The 21,825-nt window shown below is 41.2% G+C and overlaps 1 protein-coding gene across 1 annotated transcript in view; it reads right to left on the bottom strand.

Annotated features, from left to right (window-relative positions):
• Positions 1–279: 279 nt before the first annotated feature.
• LOC121861115 overlaps positions 280–21,825 on the bottom strand; it is a 31,596-nt gene continuing 10,050 nt past the window's right edge. The window contains exons 2-5 of the mRNA XM_042358677.1: positions 8,164–8,303; positions 4,464–4,620; positions 604–720; positions 280–296 (exon numbers count right to left, since the gene is read on the bottom strand). Coding sequence (XP_042214611.1) covers positions 280–296; positions 604–720; positions 4,464–4,620; positions 8,164–8,303 — 431 coding nt within the window. The remainder of the gene's footprint in view (positions 297–603; positions 721–4,463; positions 4,621–8,163; positions 8,304–21,825) is intronic.

Below are 21,825 nucleotides of genomic sequence, written 5' to 3'. Positions count from 1 at the left end.
AGACACATGGCGGCCATATAAGACACACGGCAGCCATATAAGATGCACCGTGGCCATATAAGACACATGGCGGCCATATAAGACACACGGCGGCCATATAAGATGCACCGTGGCCATATAAGACACATGGCGGCCATATAAGATGCACAGCGGCCATATAAGACGCACGGTGGCCATATAAGACGCACAGCGGCCATATAGGCCTGGTAGAGGGAGGGACACTGAGAGATCAATGGGAGGAAGGAAAAGATGCCACCAGTCACAATACTTCACCAGTTATCAGGCACTGAAAAATCCTGTTCATGAATACAGTTTGAAAGTCATAAAACACACAAAAAAAAATTGTCTAATTTGTTAATTTGAAATGTCAGATAAAAACAAAGTAAACAAAAAACACTGTATCTTTATGTGCTGTAAAACCTTCATATAACCTGACTCTCATCTCTATATAGTTCATTATATAGAGGTTCACATCTAATGGACCCTCAATATAATGGACTTTCCTCTTCATATACTCCGCTAAATACAGATTGCACAGTACAGTTCTTCTAATTCTGGTAATTGTGGATAAAATTCTGAATGAGAAAACACACAAATACAAACCATCAACACTAAATAGGTCTAATGAGCCACCATCTTCCTCCAGCCACTGTGGTACAAGGTAGAGTATGAAGGCAATCCTACGTCCCTCTAACTCATCATCGTGACACAGAAGAACGTCTGAAATAGGGAAAACAAAACCTGAATATTGATTTCGTTGCTTCATAACTGACAGAATGTACCTCTTCAAAACACCAGCCAAATTGAGCTCAAATACTGTAGTTCAGATAGGGTGTGTGTACAAATGATAGGTGCTGAGGAATAGTTCAGGTAGGGTGTGTGTACAAATGATAGGTGCTGAGGAATAGTTCAGGTAGGGTGTGTGTACAAATGGTGAATAAGTGTGAGACATGAATGAAAGTCCTGAGGGTTCAAACCAATAGCGCAGTTGACACCAAGAATGAATCACCTGATACTTGGCTACCTCCCTCCCCTCCCTCCCAAATGCTCACCTGAAGTTTAACCCTTACCTTAACCAGCCTGAAGCAATCTGAGGGGGATAGCTAATCTTCAGGTAGGCCCAAGGATTTTTACTGAATGGTCGGCCTCAGCATATAGTGAACAGTGACTGGGTGAGAGGCAGCATAGTGTGAACAGTGACTAAGTGAGAGGCAGCATATAGTGAACAGTGACTGAGTGAGAGGCAGCATACAGTGAACAGTGATTGAGTGAGAGGCAGCATATAGTGAACAGTGACTGAGTGAGAGGCAACATATAGTGAACAGTGACTGAGTGAGAGGCAGTACTATCCAAAAAACTTTAATTATATTTGTAAAAGTCTGGAGTAGTCAGCATTAAGATCAGCATTATGGTAGGCATTAAAGTCAGCAACAAGGTCAGCATTCAGGTCAGTAATAAGTTCAGTATTAAAGTCAGCAATAAGATCAGCATTATGGTAAGCAACAAGATCAGCATTAAGGTCAGCAATAAGGTCAGTATTAAAGTCAGCATTATGGTCAGCAATAAGATCAGCATTAAGGTCAGCAATAAGGTCAGTATTAAAGTCAGCATTATGGTCAGCAATAAGATCAGCATTAAGGTCAGCAATAAGGTCAGTATTAAAGTCAGCATTATGGTCAGCAATAAGATCAGCATTAAGGTCAGCAATAAGGTCAGCATTAAGGTAAGCATTAAAGTCAGCATTAAGGACAGCATTATGGTCAGCAATTAGTTCAGCATTAAGTTTAGTAATAAAGCTTCTGGTGAAAATATTATAAGTTTTAACTGAGTGAAATTATTCTAAAAATGTAAGTGTGAGGCTGTGTAGCCTTTAACACCACAGACTGTACACCAAGAGGCATGAAAGTGTCCACTCATCAGTACAGTACGGTCAGAGTAACACACACACACACACACACACACACACACACACACACACACACACACACACACACACACACACACACACACACACACACACACACGCCGCATGCCTTTTGCATATGCATACACTGCACATACCCTTATATATACATATACGCGCTGGCATTAGCAAAGTAAGCCAAGGAGCACAACCTTGTCTTCTCTGGGGATAGAGGTTAGCACTCTGTCAAGGTCAGAGTAAAAGGCCTCCTTGAGGTCATCCTCCACATCCAGTGTTGGGGTGTATGCACTGATGATGAAGGCATGACGTGAGTGATTCAATGGGACTCGAAACGTCATGAGGCGCTCGTTGATCCCAATAGGCATTTCAGTTAGCCTGTGTAGGATGCATTGGTGGATGGCAAAACCAACTCCATAAATGCGGTTTCTCTCCGCAGTAGGCTTACCCTTCCAGAAGAAGGTGTACCCAGACCCCCATTCTGTGAGTTGGCCCTCATCTGGGAGCCGGGACTCACTGATGGCTGCTATGTTGATGTTCTACCTAGCCAGATCTTTTGCCACAAGGGCAGTTCTTCTTTCAGGATGCACATTTGTGCCAGTATCCAGAAGGGTCCTGACATTCCATGCAGCGACCATAAGAGGTTGTATGGTTTGCTTTTGTTTGGATCTGTGATTTTGATTGCGTTTTCGACCGCATAAAGATGATTGGGTTTTTAGATAGGCTATGTTTAGGGCACCTTTTCTAGCCCCCTCCCCATATGGGGTGAGCAGAGTGGCTCCCCGAAAGGGATGCTCAGTCGCACAGACAGAACCGGATTGCACTGCTGCCTAGATCGCAGTGCATAAACGACCATCTTATCGGTGCCTCCCATGTGCAGAGTTGTGACTATAGAGCATTTTTTCTCAGCTGAGGAAAGATGCCCCACCCCCTTCTCAAGAATTACAGCTGATTGGCAGCTTCAAACCTTTCCAATTTCATCCTGAAGTAATGATGTATTTCTAAATGAGTTTATTCATAATCGTTGGGATGACCGTTTCTGACGAGAAAGATATTTAGCTAAATTATAGAAAGATACATACATTTATTATTTCAAACATAAGCACATAGGAAGTTTATCAGAAGTATTAAATATGAATTAACTGTTAAACTCTGGTAGCAAATTCATGCTTTCGGAGGATACATTTAATATATACTTATTTTTACCCACAATAAGGCATACGATGACAAATTACATATTAGTAATACTACATTATACAAAAAAATAACATTTTAAAAGATTAGAACCACATTGAAATATTTACACGGCCGTCAGCAGAGGTGGGACATATGAAGTTGTTTGCATCTTTTCTCAGCTGAGAAAAAAATGCACTATAGAGACTCCCGGCAGTCATCTCTGTCTGTCCCTGAACCACTCATCATTCGCCATAGGACTTTTGGGGGTATACTGTAGAGGTTTTGATGATGATGATGAGAGGTATGATGAACTACACATCGTGGCTCTCCCTTTTCCTGATCCAGTGGTGCAAGTTTTGCAGTGACTGGGAAGAGGGAAAGTCACAATGGACTGCCGATAGCCCAGTTTGTTGGGTTTTGACTTAGCAGCCTGTCCATCAGGCATTGCCTTCTTCCGACGGTGTAGTTGTTGAGTTCCCAAGGTGGTCACCTTTCCCGCCTATACCGCCGTTGGGGTCTTGTTGGAGCTCTGTGCAGATTTTTCGTTCAGGGTTTACTCCTGTAGCCTTATACCTCACAAGGTTAATCCGCAAGGCAGCGGGGTGGTGGTTGGTAGGTGCTAGGATGTGTCCACATGCCAGTGGGCCTATGCACCCTCTGGGGCCCACTGATACTCCGAGATCCCCTGCTGGGGAGGCACAGCAGGAGTCTTCACATGGTGAAGAGGCTGTGCACTGGCAGGGAAGAATTATGCAAGTTGCTTCCCTGTTCACCACGAGGGCTACCCAGTGGCAATAGCTGAAAGCGAGAGGGATCAAGCAGTGCTTGCAAATTAACACTAACATAATGCTGCCACTAGATGCATTTCACCACCCTGTGTGTGCACAGACAGACAGACAGACACACACACACACATACACAGAGGTCCCTCATAACACCATATGTGAGGGAGTCACTACGCCACATCAGGTCCCTCATAACACCATCTGAGGGAATTACTACACCACATCAGGTTCATCATAACACCATCTGTGAAGGAATTACTACACTACATGATGCCCCTCATAACACCATCAGTGAGGGAACTATTACACCATGTGAGGTCCCTCCTAGCACCATCTGTGAGGGAGTTACTACACTACGTGTCTGCTGTTCAACACCTCAGTGCACATGATCTACGTGACCTCCACTGTAAACATTAATCTGTATGTTCACTGTATGTTCCTTTACCTTTCTCTAATGAAGGCTTTCCTTAAACCACCAATGTATGTAATAAGTCATTTATGTCCAATGTATATTTTCAGCCTTCGGGCTGCAGAACTTTTTCAATAAACCGTTAATTAAAATTATTATTACACACACACACCTGTATATTCATATCTAGAAGAGGTCATGTAGACATTATCATTGAGAGGTAAGCCCGTCACATCCACCAACCATCTTCGGAAGTCACCATATAAAAAGTTCCTCAGCGCTGCAATGTGTGGGCTGTTTACGTCATTCAGGTTGGAGGTTTGTCGAAACTGTAAAACATGAAGCACACTAACATAATCACAGTCATATATACATGTTAAGGAACTGTAAAACATGAAGTACAGTCATATATACATGTTAAGAACTGTAAAACATGAAGCACAGTAACATAATCACAGTCATATATACATGTTAAGAACTGTAAAACATGAAGCACAGTAACATAATCACAGTCATATATACATGTTAAGAACTGTAAAACATGAAGCACAGTAACATAATCACAGTCATATATACATGTTAAGAACTGTAAAACATGAAGCACAGTAACATAATCACCCAGTCGCCTCTCGTACATGTTAAGAACTGTATAAAACATAAACACAGTAACATAATGCAGTCATATATACATGTTAAGGAACTGTAAAACATGACACAGTCATATATACATGTTAAGAACTGTAAAAACATGAAGCACAATAACATAATCACAGTCATATATATACATATTAAGAACTGTAAAACATAAAACTGCAATAACACATAATCACAGTCATATATACATATTAAGGAACTGTAAAACATGAAGTACAGTAACATAATCACAGTCATATATACATGTTAAGAACTGTAAACGCAAACACAGTAACATAATCACAGTCATATATACATGTTAAGAACTGTAAAACATGAAGCACAGTAACATAATCACAGTCATATATACATGTTAAGAACTGTAAAACATGAAGCACACTAACATAATCAGAGTCATATATACATGTTAAGGAACTGTAAAACATGAAGCACAGTCATATATACATGTTAAGAACTGTAAAACATGAAGCACAGTAACATAATCACAGTCATATATACATGTTAAGAACTGTAAAACATAGGCTTTAGTAACATCTACAGTCATATACGTGCATGTTAGAACTGTAAAACATGAAGCACAGTAACATAATCACAGTCATATATACATGTTAAGGAACTGTAAACATGAAGCACAGTCATGCATGTTAAGAACTGTAAAACATATAGGCACAGTAACATAATCCACAGTCATATATACTGTTAAGAACTGTAAAACATGAAGCACAGTAACATAATCACAGTCATATATACATGTTAAGAACTGTAAAACATGAAGCACAGTAACATAATCACAGTCATATATACATGTTAAGAACTGTAAAACATGAAGCACAGTAACATAATCACAGTCATATATACATGTTAAGGAACTGTAAAACATGAAGTACAGTAACATAATTATAGTCATATATACATATTGACATAAAGATCTTTTGCATTAACTTAACTGTTAACTTATACTATAATTGCCACCTTTACAACCAGCACTCGCCATGGGCTACTAAGATAGTGGCCACCATGGGCTACCTAGATAGTGGCCACCATGGGCTACTAAGATAGTGGCCACCATGGGCTACTAAGATAGTGGCCACCATGGGCTACATAGATAGTGGCCACCATGGGTTACCTAGATAGTGGCCACCATGGGTTACCTAGATAGTGGCCACCATGGCTTACCTAGACAGTGGCCACCATGGGTTACCTAGACAGTGGCCACCATGGGCTACATAGATAGTGGCCACCATGGGCGACCTAGACAGTAGCTACCATGGGCTACCTAGATAGTGGCCACCATGAGTTACCTAGACAGTGACCACCATGGGCTACATAGATAGTGGCCACCATGGGTTACCTAGACAGTGGCCACCATGGGCTACATAGATAGTGGCCACCATGGGCTACTTAGATAGTGGCCACCATAGGTTATCTAGACACTGGCCACCATGGGTTACCTGGTATAGTGGCTGCCATGGGCTACCTAGATAGTGACCACCATGGGCTACCTAGACAGTGGCCACCATGGGCTACCTTGATAGTGGCAACCATGGGTTACCTAGACAGTGGCCACCATGGGCTACCTTGATAGTGGCCACCATGGGTTACCTAGACAGTGACCACCATGGGCTACATAGATAGTGGCCACCATGGGTTACCTAGACAGTGGCCACCATGGGCTACATAGATAGTGGCCACCATGGGCTACTTAGATAGTGGCCACCATAGGTTATCTAGACACTGGCCACCATGGGTTACCTGGTATAGTGGCTGCCATGGGCTACCTAGATAGTGACCACCATGGGCTACCTAGACAGTGGCCACCATGGGCTACCTTGATAGTGGCAACCATGGGTTACCTAGACAGTGGCCACCATGGGCTACCTTGATAGTGGCCACCATGGGTTACCTAGACAGTGACCACCATGGGTTTTTTACAAGGCATAGTGGCCACCATGGGCTTTACCAAGATAGTGACCCACCATGGGTTGCACCCAGACAGTGACACCATGGCTTCCCCATAGATAGTGACCACCATGAGCTACTTGAATAGTGTTCATCATAAGTTATCTAGACACTGACACCATGGGTTATCGAACACTGGCCACCATGGGTTGCACCTGGTATAGTGGCCTGCATGGGCTACCTGAATGAGGCTGACCACCATGGGCTGCCTAGACAGTGGCCTGTGGGCTACCTTGATAGTGGCAACCATGGGTTACCTGAACAGTATTACCATGGGCTACCTTGATAGTGGCCTGTGGGTTACTAGACACTGTACCATGGGTTACCTGGTATAGTGTGGCCTGCAGAATGTGCACTACCTAGACAGTGTCCTGCATGGGTTATCTGAACAGTGCCCACCATGGGTTACCTAGACAGTGGCCACCATGGGTTCTGCCTGCGTAGATAGTGGCCTGTGAGCTACCTGAATAGTGGCACCATGGTTTACCCGAATGAGCCATGGGTTCCCTAGACAGTGGCCACCATGGGCTGCACAAAAAATAGTGTCACCATGGTTTGCAAGCTGTGGCCACCATGGGTTACCTAGACAGTGGCCACCATGGGTTATGTAGATAGTGGCCACCATGGGCTACCTAGATAGTGGCCACCATGGGTTCCCTAGACAGTGGCCACCATGGGTTACCTAGACAGTGGCCACCATGGGTTATGTAGATAGTGGCCACCATGGGCTACCTAGATAGTGGCCACCATGGGTTCCCTAGACAGTGGCCACCATGGGTTATGTAGATAGTGGCCACCATGGGCTACCTAGATAGTGTCCACCATGGGTTACCTAGATAGTGGCCACCATGGGTTACCTAGACAGTGGCCACCATGGGTTATGTAGATAGTGGCCACCATGGGTTTTGTAGACAGTGGCCACCATGGGTTACCTAGACAGTGGCCACCATGGGTTATGTAGATAGTGGCCACCATGGGTTACCTAGACAGTGGCCACCATGGGTTATGTAGATAGTGGCCACCATGGGCTACCTAGACAGTGGCCACCATGGGCTACCTAGATAGTGACCACCATGGGCTACCTAGATAGTGACCACCATCGGCTACCTAGATAGTGACCACCATGGGTTCCCTAGACAGTGGCCACCATGGGCTCCCTAGATAGTGACCACCATGGGTTCCCTAGACAGTAGCCACCATGGGTTCCCTAGATAGTAGGCAGCAATAAAAGTGCCTCCCTCACACGTCCTCAACATTACCTTATATAAATCATTATTATTCATCACAAGCTCTATGTCCTGCAGCTCGTCCCTGACTCCTTCCAGAAAGTCGGCCTCTTTCAAGAAGTTTGGAAGAAAACAGCAAGTGAACGGGTCCTGTATAACCTCCAGTCCTGAACCTGGGGTGACAAAATGGATTTCATTATTTATCACAGCTAAAACTATTAATGATATACTATTAATATTTAATTTATCACACTTATCACATTTTTTCCCTTTAGTCAGCCCCCTGGTGTACTGTACTCTACACCAGTGGTTCTCAACCTTGTTTGCCCCATGCACCCCTTTCACCATATGTCAGAATGTCATTCCCCCCTCCTTTCCAAGATTGTCTGCCTCAAAAAGTGCATTCCAAATAATATGCATATAATACTGAAAATCCTTTATTTTTTCCATATTAGTACATATACATTTACAATTTTACATGGATTATTTTCATAGTGGAGTTTTACAAATTAAATGCCAATTGAAAATGTTGATGGATTTATAAAACTTGAATAAAAGAAAATAGTTTTTTTATATTTATAATGAATTACTTAACAGACCAAACTGAAGCATAATGCAAGAAACAAAAAGTTCAATAGAATACCAGGATATTGTAAATTTGTAATTAATTTTATTCAGATGAAGATTACAGTCAATGAGAAACCTGTGATTGTTTTTTCTTCGCCAATTCTGGGATACGCGGAGGAGTGCTTGAAAGGGCACAACGCAGATCATTTTCTACCTCTAATCTACTACGTTGCTTCGTTTTAATTTGCAACTGAGTTGAAAAGCCTGACTCACAAAGCTATGTCGACACAAACGGAAGCAATGCACGGATAGCTCTTTCTGCCACTTTTGGGTAGGAATCGCACATCAAGGGCCAAAATTCTGTGATTGATTTCTCATTGAACATATCTCTTGCTCCTGAATCAGTTTCTGAAAACCTGAATTCCTGGGGAATTCCTGGTTGAGAACCCCTGCTCTACACCATATCTTCCCTCTAGTTAGACCCTGGTGTACTGTACTCTACACCATATCTTCCCTCTAGTTAGACCCCCTGGTGTACTGTACTGTACTCTACACCATATCTTCCTTCTAGTTAGACCCCCTGGTGTACTGTACTGTACTCTACACCATATCTTCCCTCTAGTTAGACCCCCTGGTGTACTGTACTCTACACCATATCTTCCCTCTAGTTAGACCCCTGGTGTACTGTACTTACACCATATTTCCTTCTAGTTAGACCCCCTGTCTGTACTGTACTTACACCATATCTTCCCTCTAGTTAGACCCCTGGTGTACTGTACTTTCACAATATATCTTCCCTCTAGTTAGACCCTCTGTGTACTGTACTCTACACCATATCTTCCTCTAGTGACCCCTGGTGTACTGTACTCTACACCATATCTCCTCTAGTTAGACCCCTTGGTGTACTGTTCTCTACACCATATCTTCCCAGTCAGCCCCTGGTGTGCTGTACTCTACACCATATTTTCTCTAGTTAGGACCCCTTAGGGCCCTCAATGACTGTACTGTACACTACACAATATTTTTCCTCTAGTTAGACCCCTGGTGATGTACTCTAGACAATATTTTCCTCTAGTTAGACCTCCTCATGTACTGTATACATCATATTTTCCTCTAGTTAGACCCCCTGTACTGTACTTAGACAATATTTTCCTCTAGTTAGACCCCTCATGTACTGTACTCTACATCATATTTTCCTCTAGTTAGACCCTGGTGTACTGTACTCTACACCATATTTTCCTCTAGTTAGACCCCTGGTGTACTGTATTTAGACCCCTGGTGTACTGTACTCTACACCATATTTTCCTCTAGTTAGACCTCATGTACTGTCACCATATTTTCTCTAGTTAGACCCTCATGTACTGTCTCTACACTATATTTTCCTCTAGTTAGACCCTGGTGTACTGTACACACCTATCTCCCCTAGTCAGCCTCCTGGTGTACTGTACTACACCATATTTTCCCTGTTAGACCCCTCATGTACTGTACCTACACCATATTTTTCCTCTAGTTAGACCCCTCATGTACTGTACTCTACACCATATTTCCTCTAGTTAGACCCCTCATGTACTGTACTCTACACCATATTTTCCTCTAGTTAGACCCTGGTGTACTGTATTCTACACCATATTTTCCTCTAGTTAGACCCCTCATGTACTGCACTGCATACAATTCTCTAGTTAGACCCCTCATGTACTGTACTCGACACCATATTCCTCTAGTTAGACCCTCATGTACTGTACTGACACCATATTTTTCCTCTAGTTAGACCCCTCATGTACTGTACTCGACACCATATCTTCCCTCTCTAGTTAGACCCCTCATGTACTGTACTCTACACCATATTTTCCTCTAGTTAGACCCTCATGTACTGTACTTTACACCATATTTTCCCTCTAGTTAGACCCCTCATGTACTGTACTCTACACCATATTTTCCCTCTAGTTAGACCCCTCATGTACTGTACTCGACACCATATTTTCCCTCTAGTTAGACCCCTCATGTACTGTACTCGACACCATATTTTCCCTCTAGTTAGACCCCTCGTGTACTGTACTCGACACCATATTTTCCCTCTAGTTAGACCCCTCATGTACTGTACTCGACACCATATTTTCCCTCTAGTTAGACCCCTCATGTACTGTACTCTACACCATATTTTCCCTCTAGTTAGATCCCTGGTATACTGTACTCTACACCAGTGCTACTCAAAGTGTGGTCCGCGGACCGGTGCCGGTCCGTGAGCCATCGTCTGCCGGTACGCGGAGAGTTTTCAGAAAAGAAAGAAACGATAGTCACGTTCCACACCACGTGACACTGCCGGGACATCTGACTCGGTCTTTTTTTTTTTTACATTTTCTTTGTCGTTTTTATATTTATTATGGCTATATTTTTCATTTACTCACTCATGTTAAAAGTCATTGCTGTGCAACTAACGAATGCGATATAATGAACAGCAAAACAGCGCACTGAAATACGTATAACAACACCTTCATGATGATGTGGCGTTTGACTCTGTGGGAACCACACCTGGGGATATCAATAGAGCGCATCACCTTGTGTTGCCAGAATTGCCACGTTTCTCGGCCACCAGTTACGTCATATCCACCCAAAACATAAATCTTTTTATTTTAAGTATGGTAGTTATTTAATTTCGGAAAAAATAAATGTATGCATCCCATTAAAAGAAATGGCCGATTTTTTACTATGCGTGCCAGCCGTGAAGGGTGTCACACAGCTGGCAACCCTGCTATTCCACACGTGTGGATCAGCAGTCTGTGATGTCAGGTCACAGGTCAGTGGTTAGTTACCATCAAGAAGTGGAACAGAGCATCATACGGGTATCTGCGTGTTTGTCATTTGGGACCCCATCCCAATCCACTTTTATATTCATTATATTTTTCCTGTATAAAATAATATTACTACGAATGTTCAAATAATATTTTCTCTGATCGTAAACAATTAATTGTATGGCACAAATATGGTACTGGTCCCTGGCACACTGGGAAGACTTGTTACGTCAATGATGATTGGCCTTAGAATGAATAAGACATCATGTCTTCATGTTTAGTACAGATAGTCTCAAAATGCCCCTGAAATAGGACATATCTCAAAAGATTTTCCTGGGGGGGGGGGGGCCCTATAGGCCCCGGGATTGGCTCGCTTCGCTCGCCGGTCCGTGGCACATTGACAAAAAACCATGCCAGTCCGCCACATCAGATAGTTTGAGAAGCGCTGCTCTACACCATATTTTCCTCTAGTTAGACCCATGTACTGTACTCTACACCATATTTTCCCTCTAGTTAGACCCCTGGTGTACTGTACTCTACACCATATTTTTCCTCTAGTTAGACCCCTCATGTACTGTACTCGACACCACATTTTCCCTCTAGTTAGACCCCTCATGTACTGTACTCTACACCACATTTTCCCTCTAGTTAGACTCATGTACTGTACTCTACACCATATTTTCCCTCTAGTTAGACCCATCCTGTACTGTACTCTACATGTTATTGATGTCACCTCTTCTCTGTGATTGTCGTGGTACGTAGTTGGTGGTTGATCGGGTGCAAGTTTATAGCTCTTGAGAAATGATATGAAAGACATAACCCAGTAGGCAGTTTAAGCTATAAAATGGTATTCTCAGTTAAAATAATGTGATTGTTGAATTCTTATTCGACAATGACCTCACCAGCCTGAAGGATAATCCACCCCTGACAACATAACATGACGCATTACACATCATAACACAACACAATACATCGTAACATAACACATCAGAATACAACACATCATAACAAAACATAACACAACACTACACAACACATCATAACACAACACATCAGAATACAACACATCATAACAAAACATAACACAACACTACACAACACATCATAACACAACACATCGCACCACTATACAGCACATCATAACACAACACATTGTAGCACAACACATCATAACACAACACTATACAAAACATCATAACACAACACATCATAACACAATGCATCATAACACAACACATCATAACACAACACATCATAATACAACACATCACAACACAATGCATCATAACACAACACATCGTAATACAACACAACACATCATAACACAACACATCATAATACAACACAACACATTCAACTGGGACAACTTCTACGGCAGAAGGGACCTTTATGCTAGGGATGGGTGACACCTGTCTCGGGATGGGGTGGCAACCCTGGCGGGGTCTCTAGAGGGGGCAGTTCAAAAGATATCGAAGTCTTTAAACTGCTCGGGGAACATATGGGCACGGGGGTGGAGGAGACTGCAGTGGGAGCGGGTAAACAAAGAAAAAGATTACAGGGAAATAGTGTTAGGAATGATGACAAAACTAAATTAGACAGGGAGTTTAAACCTAAACGCGGTAAAGGGAGGACTCAGAACACGACTACCTTAAATGTCTACATCTCGGCTTATAAGACGGAATTTGAACATTAAAAAAATCTGCCCAAAGTTAGGGGGTCGTCTTAATCACCAAGTATAAAATTCTTACCTCTTAAATATTGCGTGTCAAGAGTGGTGATGGAAACATGGTAAACCACTCACAAAGTCCTACCAGGGAAAGTGACCTTGACTGTGACCGCCTGTAGCTATTTTTAGCCGTCCTTGTGTTCGGAGGTGGTCAGTAATGCATATCTGTATATTTACTGATCATAATACTTATCTCCTATAAATAATTAATTTAAAATTAATTTTTTTACAAAGAATATTCAGTAAATGACTGCGTTAATTCTTGAAACTACCGACAGTGGTAAATTTAGGATATAAATGATGAACAGAAGTCACTTCATGGAGTCATGGATTCGGAGTTTGGTCCTTAATGATCACCTACCAGTTATAATGCTAGCCTCCCTTTTTCGCGAAACAAGTATATAAATTAAAGAAAATACTTGCAGTGTGTTTAATGTATTACAGTATATTATAAATAAATAAATAAACAAATAAATCGGCAAATCTATTTTAAGTAAATGGAAATATTTTACTCACACCAACATTAGTTCCAATTAAATAACTGCCGCTTAAGTGAGTCACTAGTGTACACCAGCCGGTATAATTTGATGCCAATACTTGAAGTGAATTGGCATTATTTTAAATAACCAACAATAAATAAATGGAAAAAAGATCAAAGGTGAGAAACATTATATTGTATGTATGTTGTGTTGTCAAAGGAAGAGAAACAATTGAAACTCTGCAATTGTGTGTAAATGAGACAGAAAGATAAATCAGCAACCTAAGACTTGGTCACAATTTTCGTGATGCCATATGGAAGTAGGGTCTACCATTAGACAATACTGTACATTGTGCTTCCAATATCTTCCCAGGCAGTAGAATCTCCCCATTTGGTAGCTGCCTAAAACTTTTAGTAATATTACTTTGATACAACATGATAAATTAGACAAACAATGAAAATAAACAAACAAAAGTTATTTACCAAGACCTCTCTGAGAACAGAGGGATGTAGGGGGAAGGAAGGAGGTTGAGATAAGATGGCTATTTATAGCCTGTCTTTGTGTAGGAAGTCGACCACACTAGAAATAATTAATTTTATTATGGTAGTGTTGTGAGGATGTGTGAGTGGTGTGGGGGGTTGTGGTAGTGTTGTGAGGATGTGTATGTGGTGTGGGGGGTTGTGGTAGTGTTGTGAGGATGCTGTAAGAGTAGTGTGGGGGCTTTGTGGTACAGTTGTGAGGATGTGTAAGTGGTGTGGGAGGTTGTGGTAGTGTGAGGATGTGTGAGTGGTGTAGGGGGGGTTGTGGTAGTGTTATGAGGATGCTGTATGAGTAGTGTGGGGGCTTTGTGGTTCAGTTGTGAGGATGTGTGAGTGGTGTGGGGGGGTTGTGGCAGTGTGAGTAAGTGGTGTGGGGTTGTGCAGTGGTAGTGTTAGGATGCAGTATGGTAGTGTGGGCTGTGGTTCAGTTGTGAGGATGTGTGAGTGGTGTGGGGGGGTTGTGCAGTGGTAGTGTTAGGAGGATGCGGTATGAGTAGTGTGGGGACTTTGTGGTTCAGTTGTGAGGATGTGTGAGTGGTGTGGGGGGGTTGTGCAGTGGTAGTGTTAGGAGGATGCGGTATGAGTAGTGTGGGGGCTTTGTGGTTCAGTTGTGAGGATGTGTGAGTGGTGTGGGGGGGTTGTGCAGTGGTAGTGTTAGGAGGATGCGGTATGAGTAGTGTGGGGGCTTTGTAACAGTTGTGAGGATGTGTGAGTGGTGTGGGGGTTGTGGTAGTGTTGTGAGGATGTGTGAGTGGTGTGGGGGGGTTGTGGTAGTGTTGTGAGGATGCTGTATGAGTAGTGTGGGGGCTTTGTGGTACAGTTGTGAGGATGTGTGAGTGGTGTGGGGGGGTTGTGGTAGTGTTGTGAGGATGCTGTATGAGTAGTGTGGGGGCTTTGTGGTACAGTTGTGAGGATGTGTGAGTGGTGTGGGGGGGTTGTGGTAGTGTTGTGAGGATGCTGTATGAGTAGTGTGGGGGCTTTGTGGTACAGTTGTGAGGATGTGTGAGTGGTGTGGGGGGGTTGTGGGAGTGAGTCATAACCACACACCACCCTCAACACACTACCTCTTTCCTGCATCACCATCCAACACTACCAACGTGCAACACACCTGGTCACCTCTACATTATTAACACCTATACTGGAGTTGATTGGGATCATGTGCTGTGTACATCGATGTATTTCTGCCCGACACTGAATACGTCATCAACCTCTAGGGTCCAGGATAATATTAAGCCCTGGCACGGTGACTCCTCTCTCTTAAAGTGCATTAAGGTGATTGTATTTGGCGTCATCTAATCCCTAACTTCATAATGGAGTTGTCAAGGCTTCACTGTAATTACAATCTCCAGTTTTTTAGTTTCGTTTATTCAACTGGTATTATATCTACAAGAGTTATTTAACCAGACGTGGACATTTCTTTTTGTAAAGTCATATGTAGTATGAAATACAATATTTCAGTATACGAGTGTCATGTTGAGATGGGAGTGGTGACATTAGTGGGGCAGCTAAATGCAATTTTTCAAGAGAATCATGAAAATGGTGGTACAAGCACCAAATTTGGCATGGTAATTCTCTAATGGTTACTAGTCAAGTCTGCCTGATTGGCCATTTAAAAATTCAAGATGGCGACCATTTTTCAAGGTGACCGCCATATTGACCTTCAAAAGTTGATTTTTCTTAGAGAAATTGATGTAGTTGGTCAATCTGGGTGATCTTGGTGTCGATATGTATGTTTTCAAGCATGCTTAGATGATTTTTTATAGTTTTAAGTCCATTGTAACATTTTTATCCACATAAAATAACACTATTAGTAAAAAATCTAACAAAAATGAACTTACTAAAAAAAAGTACGGTAAACAGTGGGAACACAGTCCCACCACCGAGACGAGGTAACACTCCCACCACCGATCGTCTCGTGTGAAGCAAGCATATAAATTAAAGAAAATACTTGCAGTGTGTTTAATATGTTACAGTATATTATAAATAAATAAATAAACAAATAAATCGGTAAATCCATTTCAAGTAAATGGAAAAATTTTACTCGACACCGACATTGGTTCCAGTTACCGGTAAATAACAGACGCTTCAGTGACGTCACTAGTGTTTACACTACACCAGCGGGTAACATTTGATGACATTACTTGAAGTGAATTGGCCTTATTTAAAAAAACCAAGGATGGTTGGTAGAGGACTACTGAGTCAATGGGTAAGTGTCACATTTGGGGTACTGGTCTTATACAGCGAATAGAGCTCAAAAGCTACTTTTTAAATGGAAATTTGGGGCAGGTCCAATACTGACGCCTTATAAACCGAGATATCTTGGTACCTAAGCGAACAGTGAAATGCTTGAAATAAAATGGATGATATTAGAGACCTTGGTATGTGTACTGAAAAATCGATATAATAATTCACTGAAACATGGATCAACCTAGACTCCGTGAGTTACCTATCGAATAACAAATTAGCAGTTACAAATTGTTCCATACCGATAGGCCGTCCAGGAAAGGAGGCGGAGTCGCCATCTATGTCAGGGATAATCTGAAGTGCGAAATAAATAAGGAAATGAAAACTGAGCGGAATACAGAAACAATTTGGATAGAATTAATCGACGGTAGGGAAAAATTAATCATAGGAGTAATATATAAACCTCCCAATCTTGATAGAGTCAATGAGCGACTTATCGGGGACAAAATGCGCAGGGCTTCCATACACAACAAAATATGTATAGTAGGCGATTTTAACCTTGGCCAAATAGATTGGACTGACCTTATGGGTAACTCAGTATCGGATGGAATTCCTCGAAACGATCCAGGATTGTTTCCTAAGTCAACATATAACCGAACCCACCCGGGGTAATAATATACTCGATTTAGTTCTGTCGAACAGATAAAACCTCATTAGCAATGTCGAGGTAGGGAACGAACTTGCAAACAGCGATCACAAAGAAATTAGATTCCAGTTAGATTTTCAGGTCAGATGTAAAGGGAATTCCATTAAAGTCCCAGATTTCAGAAGGGCAGACTTTGATAGTTTAAAGAGGCAGCTGAGAGAGGGGGTGTCGCGCTTGGGTGTGAACCTGACAGATGACACCGACCTGATAACGAGATCTGAGATTGCCGAGTTCCACGACAATTTAAATAATGAGTTACTTAATGCACAAAGGCGGAACATACCATACAGAAAACTCAGATCAGACAACAATGACCCTAAATGGGTAAATAATTATTTAAAGAACATTATCGGCCAAAGGAAGGCTATAGGTAGAAGGATAAATCGTGGCGAAATTTACCTCCGGGAGTATTGTAAGGTACTGGCCGGTAGGGTTAAGGCCGAGATAAGAAAAGCGAAGAGGAATTATGAACTGAAGACAGCAGGGGAGGCAAAGACAAACCCCAAAGGATTCTACCAAATGTATCAAACTAAAACACGAGATAAGATTGGACCAATACGTTCAGATACCGGCGAGCTAACTGATAACGACGGAGAAATGAGCAATAATCTGAATAAATATTTTTCAACAGTTTTCACCACCGAAAATTTAAACATGATACCCGAGGCACCGATTCTATTCAGTGAAGAAAACAAATTAAGCGAGATAGTAGTGACTAGTAACGATGTTAATAAGCAAATAGACAAACTGAAGCCTAATAAGTCACCTGGTCCCGATGAGATAATTGCCAGAGTATTAAAGGAATGTAAGGAAGAGCTTAGTATGCCCTTAGCAAAGTTGTTTAACATGTCATCAAAAACAGGTGTAGCACCAGAAAACTGGAAGATAGTTAGTTTAGATAATTTGACGTCACTCTATTTTGATGGTAAGAAGACCGCCACTCGTGTGATGATAAAGAATGAGAAGACCGAGAAATGGAGTTCGAGGATGATGGTGAAAGATCATTATGTCATCATGGTTGCACCTGGCAATGAATATCTCACACATGTGACTCCCAAGACTGGACACGGAAAGCAGATTGCCAAAACTATTCACGAGTTTCTGGTGGAGAAAAATCTAACCCAGCAGCCCATTGTGTGTGTTGGTTGTGATGGAACCAATGTAAATGTAGGATCAGAAAATGGAGTCATTCATCATCTTGAAATGTTACTTGGTCACCCGCTCCATTATTTCATATGTCAGCTTCACGGAAATGAGCTGCCTTTCCGCGCAGTTTTTTATCACTATGATGGTAAACCAAGTGGTCCTGAGCATTGGCGTGGTCCCATTGGAAAGCAGATCAAGGAGTCTTTGTCTGAGCTTCCAGTTGTCGCCTTCCAGCCAGTCAGTTTCCCTGATTTCCCTGTGTTTAATGATGAAGTGGAGAAAGATCTGTCCTGGGATCAGAAATACCTGTATAGGATTTGTAAAAGAGTTATCACAGGTGTTGTTGAAGATGACTTGGCTGCTATTGAGCCAGGTCCTCCCTGTGTGTCAAGGTGGAACACCTTATGGAGTAGAATCCTCAGGCTGTATGTAGCAACATCAAGACCCAGCCATGAGTTGAAAAGAATTGTCATTACAATAATAAAGTTCAGTGCTCCAATGTGGTTTTACATCAAGATACCCCACGTAACACACGGCTCAAGGAACGATTCCAGTCCCTGCTATATATGAAACACCTGAATAGTGAGGAGGAGACGATAGTGAAGAAGGCTGTCCAGAGAAATGCATACTTCACCCAACACAGATCAACTTCTTCGGTGTGCAGATGAGGATATGACTGTTAGAGAAAAAGCTGTCTCAATGATAAGAAAAATTAGAGAGAGAATCAGCAAAAGGAAGAATGCACTGGCAGATCTGAAGAGGAGGAGGAAGATTCTGATGCTGCTGTTGACGAGAATTTGTTAAACTATACTGATGAGGAGGGTAAAGATGGAGATGGGAATGAGGATGTGCCTCCTGTAATCAACATGAGAAAGGTGGTGACTCAAACTAAAGTGGCAAGCAAAAAACTATCATTCCATGATTAACTGGAGGAATGAACTCAAGACTGAGCCTCCTTACATTGCTTCTGTCAAATCTACAGGTTAATGACATTCTGAGACACCATTAGTGGTGCCCAAGTGGCCAAACAGCACTCAGGCGGTCGAGAGGCATAAAAGTGATGACTGAAACTTGCACTGAAGTGACGGGATACAATCGAGAGATGGATATATTAGGCAAAGATTATTGTCTAGGAAAATGATGCCAAGGTTCCGCACAAAAAAGAATTTAATTTGAACTTGTAATGATTTTCTATACGTGTACCTGTAAAATAACATGTGAATTAAATCGATGTCACCCATGTAAAATTTATCATTATCCTGGAAAACATTAAATGACACCTAATTTTTGGTATACACTAAAAGTTGACAAAGTCGTTTCATGACGCGGCAGGATAAGTATGCATGAAATGGCAAAATTTTGCACAGGTGTTTGTTACAGCCATACAAACGATGCCTGAAAAGTGCAGCCTGCAACTCAAATAAAAGTGTTTTTTCCCTGCCCCTATAACACAACACATCATAATACAACACATCATAACACAACACATCATAACACAACACAACACATCATAACACAACACAACACATCATAACACAACACAACACATCATAACACAACACATCATAACACAACACATCATAACACAACACATCATTACACATCATAACACAACACATCATAACACAACACATCATAACACAACACATCATAACACAACACATCATAACACATCATAACACAACACATCATTACACAACACATCATAAAACAACACATCATAAACAACACACAACACATCATTACACAACACATCATAAAACAACACTTCATAACACAACACATCATAACACAACACATCATAACACAACACATCATAACACAACACATCATAACACATCACATCATAACACTACACATCATAACACAACACATCATAACACAACACATCACAACATAACACAACACATCATAACACAACACAACACATCATAACACAACACATCATAACACAACACATTATAACACATCATAACACAACACATCATAACACAACACATCATAACACAACACATCACAACATAACACAACACATCATAATACAACACAACACATCATAACACAACACATCATAACACAACACATCATAACACATCATAACACAAAACATCACAACATAACACAACACATCATAACACAACACAACACACATAATACAACACATCATAATACAACATATCATAACACAACACAACACATCATAACACAACACAACACATCATAACACAACACAACATAACACAACACATCATAATACAACACATCATAATACAACATCATAACACAACACAACACAACATAACACAACACATCATAATACAAACAACACAACAACATCATAACACAACACATCATAACACAACACATCATAATACAACACAACATAACACAACACATCATAATACAACACATCATAATACAACACAACACAACACATCATAACACAACACATCATAACACATCATAATACAACACATCATAACACAACACAACATAACACAACACATCATAACACAACACATCATAACACAACACAACACATCATAACACAACACATCATAACACAACACATCATAATACAACACAACATAACACAACACATCATAACACAACACATAACACAACACATCATAATACAACACATCATAACACAACACATCCTAACACAACACATCATAACACAACACATCATAACACAACACAACACATCATAACACAACACAACATAACACAACACATCATAACACAACACATCATAATACAACACAACATAACACAACACAACACATCATAACACAACACATCATAACACAACACATCATAACACTACACATCATAACACAACACATCATAACACAACACATCATAACACAACACATCATAATACAACACAACACATCATAACACAACACATCATAATACAACACATAACACAACACATAACACAACACATCATAATACAACACATCATAACACAACACATCATAACACAACACATCATAACACCACATCATAACACAACACATCATAACACAACACATCATAACACAACACATCATAACACAACACAACACATCATAACACTACACATCATAACACAACACAACACATCATAACACAACACATCATAACACAACACAACACATCATAACACAACACATCATAACACAACACATCATAACACAACACATCATAACACTACACATCATAACACAACACAACACATCATAACACAACACATCATAACACAACACATCATAACACAACACATCATAACACAACACAACACATCATAACACAACACATCATAACACTACACATCACAACACAACACATCATAACACAACACTACACATCATAACACAACACATCATAACACTACACATCACAACACAACACATCATAACACAACACAACACATCATAACACACACATCACAACACAACACAACACAATCATAACACAACACATCATAACACAACACAACACATCATAACACAACACATCATAACACAACACATCATAACACTACACATCACAACACATCATAACATAACAC

Source organism: Homarus americanus, unplaced genomic scaffold (assembly GCF_018991925.1).
Source record: "Homarus americanus isolate GMGI-L3 unplaced genomic scaffold, GMGI_Hamer_2.0 scaffold52806, whole genome shotgun sequence".
Lineage (NCBI taxonomy): Eukaryota > Metazoa > Arthropoda > Malacostraca > Decapoda > Nephropidae > Homarus > Homarus americanus.
The sequence above is the reverse complement of the archived record's forward strand: the minus strand, read 5'-3'. Positions and strand labels throughout refer to the sequence as shown.